Genomic DNA, 6,059 nt, shown 5'->3' with positions numbered 1-6,059 from the left:
TCCCCCCCTTCCCTTTTTTTTCTTTCTTTTTTTTTTTTTTCTTCTTTTTTGCCACCACCCCCCTATCTGGATTTCTGCAGGTTTTTAATTAACAGACAGGCTAGCACCCAACTCTCCTCTCCCTGTCCCCCTTTCCCCTCTCCTCCTGGTCACTTCTGCATCTATTTAATGTTTTACACCAAGGAAAAGCTTGCAAGTGTTACAGCCATTAAAATATATATACACATAATATTTATACCTTGCTGTAGATCCTCTAAAAGTCAAGGGGTTTGGTCTAACTTCCTATACAAGTGTGACTCAGATTAGTACTAACAATAACTATATACCACATTATTGAAAGAAAAATAAAATCTACCCCCCAAAAATGCTGGAGATAATAAGGAGGATTTCAGGCTGGGTGACATTAAACAGTTAAGTGTGATGTCATAATTGTCTGCACACTACCCATCGCTTAAAAATGACAGTGTTGACATCACTTGATTAATAAAATAAAATTTAAAAAACCCCTTCCTCCTCCTTCACCAAATTTAGTTCTTTTAGAATAATTCTGAAGAGAATTCCCAACTAGCCTGTCAAACCGGGCAGCTGAAAGGTATGCTCATTACTCATCCGGCAAAATGGTTAAATAAAATAATAGAACAAATGGTAAAAGTAAGTCAAATAGATCCATGAACACTCGCAATAAATTATGTAATTTACCATTTAACAGTTTCATCTTAACAGCGAGAGCTAAATTTTAAGTCAGATTCCCAGAACTGCGCTGCAATTACCCGAGATCGCTACTGCCGGTGCTGCGACTTCGTACGCACAGGAACGGGATTTAGACCCGAAACTGCCAAATCTACGGGAGCAATCAGGCACCCAGATGTCTCAGTCCTATTATTTTCACTCACTGGTGATCTGAAGTGTGATTTGCAGTTTCATTTTGCAGATGCTAAACATCTAGCTCTCATAACTCAGAACATCGCTGAAATGTGGGTTATTTTTAAATTGCTACTATGTACAGATGTAAAATCTAGATTATAGATGTGTCTAAATACAAAGCAGCAAAGATTACACAAATATAACATTAAAGGATGTGCTATTTTGTCTAAGACAATAGGCAAACACTACGAACTAAAATGAAACTAAAATACAGCTTTAAACAATGTATTAGTTCTGAAAACATAATAAAAATATCACTTATAGCATTCTCTCCTTAGAAACATTTATTACTATTACAGGTACTTAAGAATAAAAGCAAAATGCTTTTAACCAAATTCATAGCGACATTTACTAGAGGGATGATTTTTATTTTTTATTTTTTATATGCACATTTCCATTACTTGTCTCAGTCTTGCAAACTGTTCTGAAAACAAAAGGGCATGATATATGTAATTTTTTTTAAAATACGAAGTGTCCATTACCAATTATTTTAAACTATAGCCCTGGTACTTCATTGCATTTTTCAGGACAACTAGTCCTCTTCATTATGAAAGAAAATGTAGGCACAGGTTTAAAAAATGTATGTTGTGGGGACAGTTGACAGATTACTGCTCACAGAACTCAATTTCCCAACCCCAGGTATCCCCGGCTCAAAGACAAACAGAGTTGCTCAACCTCTTTGTGTCCTTGTACCTCCATACCCAGGTGACCATGTTCAAGCAAGCAGAAAGTTGATTTAAACCTCATAATGACATCAGTTTTAAGCCATCATCTCTCTGATAAAAAAAAATATAATAATAAAATATTGTGCTGTATTGCAACCTGCCTGAATTCTCAAGCTACTCGTTCCTCCCGCCGCTCAGCCCCCAGCTCCAGCCACCCCCAATGCTCGCAGCTCATTTCCCTGCAAGAACCAGCCCTTTCTGCTTATGTTTATGTTGTCTCCGGCGTGCAAGTCGGCACCCCTTAGGTTTTAAATACGCTTCTTGGTGAGGACTAATAGTTACACTACCCTGCTAACCATATCAATCAATGCCACGACTGCTGAATTACCTACTGGTGTCTCCGATGTGTTACCGCACAGATTACACTTCATGCATCACCACATTCATTTCTTTCACATTACACATGAGCGTGTCTTGTCACTGCCCAATTGCCCTCCTTTGGACAGCTTAACTGATGTACTATACAATGAACCTCACCGAGCCAACTTAATAGTATAGGAGCTGTGGGAAAAATTAGAAAGGTTGAAGCTTGAGTCCGGTGGGTGTGTGGGAACAACCTGGGATGCTTCCAACAATAAATCTGAAGCGTAATTAATGCACATTACAGCATTTTGCAAGCATAAATGGCATTTCGCCTACATGCCCTTTTTCCTGGGCTCGTTTCATGCCTTCTTCCCATCACACTGCACGTCGTGGTGCCTGACCAAGCACCAGCCCTGATCCTGCAGCTCCCAGCCAGGTACCACCTGCCCACGCATCAGCCTCTGACTCACACACAGGACTAGTCTAGACCAGGTGTCCAGCTTTGGGATGCTGGAAAGATAGACTGAGTCTTGCAAAGGGAGGTGTCAGGTCCTCAAAAGCTCAGCCTCTCAAGACAGGAGTTAGGAGCTCAAATACCTTCATGAGGCCTGCAAAAATAAGCCTAAATAAACCACACCAGCCACACAGCAAAGCAGACTCCACTTCCCAGTTTGTCTCAGTTTATCCATATAAGTTAATATTCACCAACTCCCCGCCCTCCTTTTCCAGCTATGTACACACAAAAAGGAGGGTGAAGAACAGGAGCAACATTGTGTGTGTGTGTCCAAATTTATCTGAAAAGAGCTGAATGTAAACATACTATATGGTTTAGCCAACTAGTAGCAGCCCTAAGGTTGCTTTAAAGAGTCCAAATCATCCAACTTGAGCTGACTCAAGTTGTTGATGTTTAAATTTATTATGGAGCAAGGGAAAGAAAAGGTATGACTATTCAGAAACACCAGCATCATGGTTGAAATACCTGGCCTTCCCTGAGTCATGTCAACTTTGAACAGTCTGCCTTAATCACAGCAGCCAGAGCTCAGGCAAGTCTGTTAAATAGTCCCAAGGCTTGGAGACAAACCCAGTGAAAAAAAAAATATAAATAATTCAAACCAGAAAGGAAAAGAGAGAATAAAAAACTCAGGTTATAGTCACTGTCAAAAGTATTGTGATTTAAGTCACCATTGCTTTCAATGTATCAGTATCTTAAAAAAAAAATACAAAAAAGGATTTTGGTAAAGCAGTCACTTCTTGCAAAGTGCAGGACTGAATAAAGATGTAGGAGGATCTAATTGTCAATAACACCATTAAAATTAAACAGAGTTAATCCCAATTTGCCTCAGTGGTGAGGGAGGAATGAAGCTACGATGCACACAGGCAGTGAAATGAAGACCGTGTAAACAGGCATGGAGAGGAGACAGTGCCACCTCTCCCTCTCACTGCAGCAAAGGGCAATCAAATTTCTACAGTTCGGCAGCGTGCGGATCAGAGCTCCTCTGCGCCCGGCTCCTCGCCAGGCTGGAACCAGAAAGGGCCCAAATAACACATTAAAAAAGGAAAAGCTGCTCTCACACTATCCTTAGCCATGAATCCAGCACCAAGAATCGATTAAGACGCCTCCTGCAAAGGATTTCAAGCTCAGATTAGTACAACCAGCAGCTTCGAGTCCTCCAGACCAGCTATAGCTGTGCAAATTGAATCCAAACTCCAACCCTCCTGCCTCCTGCTAGCCAGTGCAGTCCATGGTTTCAGCATCGTCCTTCTCAAAAAATATCTTTATAATGCCTACCCTGCCTGTCAGGATTTTTCTGTGCTTATTATTTTATAAGCCTATGAGATCTCTCTCCCTCCCTCTCTCTCTCTTACTGAGTGACAATTTCATGTGTGTGTGCATGCATGCTATCGCTTTGCCAGAGAGTCGGCAGCTCCCAAACCCCTCACCTACCTTGTGCAAGGGGTTGCAAAGGCAGAGTAGGCTGGCCAGGCTGGATCGTTAGCAGCCCCTGACGCTGCAGAGACAGGAGGTGCTGCTGTTGCAACTGCTGCATCTGTAAGAGTTGCTGTTGAAAGGCCAACTGCTGCGTAGCCACCTGCTGTTGCTGGGGCTGGAAAAGAACAAAAAAATAATAAAAAAATAAAAATGCACATTTGTCAATACAGAGCAAAGGATTTACAGGGCTCCTTGTCTCAACACACTTTGACTTCTGATCGCAGTCAGCCAGTATCAAGGCAAGCTAGCGAGCCCACCACCCCACATCAAAGACCCCAAAGCACACTTAGGTGCTAGAACTAACTGCAGGGCTGCAGTCGATCCCCACCTCCAGCGATTACTTTCACCCTACCTAAATCCCTCCTGCCCTCACAATTAAAAATGTATGCAGCATTTCCTGGTCCACGCTACCGTGTCACCCGGTCCACGTGGCTGTCTTTTACCCCAGATGTGGCTGCACTTCAGTGGTGGGTAAAGTAAATGCTGTTGGCAGCTGTTAAAGTCCTGGGTAATTCTTTTGAGGCAAAGAACATGTAGAGTGTGAGAGAATTGCACCACACGATCCCATCACACTTAGATGTAACAAAAAACAATCCTGTGCTGTGCTCTCTTTGCTCATGCAAGGGCTGCCTCAACTACTAAGGCAATGCGACTGGCTTAATTTCTGGTATTTTATACTTACTCTCTCTTATTCATCCATCAAGCCCCACAATACTTTCTGTTATGTTCGGAATTATTCTGTGCTGTATTTAAGGCTGCTACTTCTGCACTTTGAAATTTTTAATTATTCTCACTAGAAAGAAGATGGAGTTGCTTTACTCCACAGGGATGCGAACCTTGAACCTTTGAGGTGTAAAAGAACATGTTGCTTTCCTCACTACTGTACCCGGAGAAGCTTTTAACTACTCTGTTTATCACTTCTGACATAAATAAATGAGAAAAAATCAGACCTTTGAAGAAGAAAAACTTCATCTAATATTGTTAATTAGCCATGACAAACGATGAAATAACATTGTAAATCTTTCATAGAAACAGCCACTAGATTTTAATTACACACATTCATAATTTAGCAAACAACATCTTACTTGAATGTGAGTGTTTAATATGTACAGTACTCCAGGCTTCAGAGTCCTTAATTTTGTTCAGTTAAGGAAGCCTCTAGGTTTTCCTTCCATGCTCATCTTGTATTTTATTTGCTTTGTTCTTTAAAATCCATGAAAGGCTTTGCATTTTGATAAATATCTTTTTATTTATTGTACAATGACAGGAGGAAAACTTTTGTTGTGTAAAACATCAATACATCATGCCAGTGTTTAGCAGTTCCTTGTGCTAGCCAAAAAAAATTAATGTAGATTTCCTTAGTAATTATCTGAGTGATAGAAAGATAATACAGTGCAGTAGTACAATAAATAGAAGGAAATTATCTAATATCCCTAATCTGCTAGGAATCATATCAAGGTGGAGGTCTTATACACATTACAGCTAACAATTACGGAAAGAAAATTAACTCTTACAAAACTGTGTACTTTCACAAACAAACCCCAGCCAGATCCCAAGCTTTTTGTCGCCCTTCCTTGACACCGAGCCAGAGGATCACTGGCCCCATTCCCTGCTGGTGTCAAGCAAGGGGAAAATAAAAAAAAATCCACCAGAGATGCAGGAGCAGGACTGAGGGACACCAGCCAGAGGTTTGGTCCCCATCTTCTTGTACCACCACGCCCCATCAACCTTAATACTCCAACCAGCTGCATACCCACAACTGGACTAAGAGGAAAGTTAATTTATCTTCTTTCCAAAGAAAACCTAGGTCTTTGAGAACACAATTAAACAAATAGGTGTTTAGATATTCTGAAACTCTGAGAATTGTCATTCCCTTACAAGACCTCGCTCAGACAGATCCAGTTGTTGCAACTATTTGCAACAGCACCAGATGAATGCAAGCCCCAGTAACAGGTATATTAAGAGTTGAAGTAATTTTTGCCTCTGTAAATACTCATTATCTAAATATATATTCCATATATATATATATATAAAAGAAATGGTATTACAGAAAAATCTAGTTACAGTAAGTTGTGTTTTACCTATTTGCCATCTGAGTGTGAAGTTAACTTTAAAAA

At 40.6% G+C, this 6,059-nt stretch overlaps 1 protein-coding gene across 2 annotated transcripts in view; it reads right to left on the bottom strand.

Moving 5' to 3' along the window:
• FOXP1 (forkhead box P1) overlaps positions 1-6,059 on the bottom strand; it is a 73,755-nt gene that overhangs the window by 62,781 nt on the left and 4,915 nt on the right. Inside the window, exon 3 of one of the 2 annotated variants that reach the window (XM_010177330.1) lies at positions 3,898-4,057. In XM_010177330.1, coding sequence (XP_010175632.1) covers positions 3,898-4,057 — 160 coding nt within the window. The remainder of the gene's footprint in view (positions 1-3,897; positions 4,058-6,059) is intronic. The other variant, XM_010177331.1, reaches the window with a different exon arrangement.

This window comes from Antrostomus carolinensis, unplaced genomic scaffold (genome assembly GCF_000700745.2).
Source record: "Antrostomus carolinensis isolate BGI_N321 unplaced genomic scaffold, ASM70074v2 scaffold14061, whole genome shotgun sequence".
Lineage (NCBI taxonomy): Eukaryota > Metazoa > Chordata > Aves > Caprimulgiformes > Caprimulgidae > Antrostomus > Antrostomus carolinensis.
This window is presented reverse-complemented; position numbering and strand designations above follow the sequence as displayed.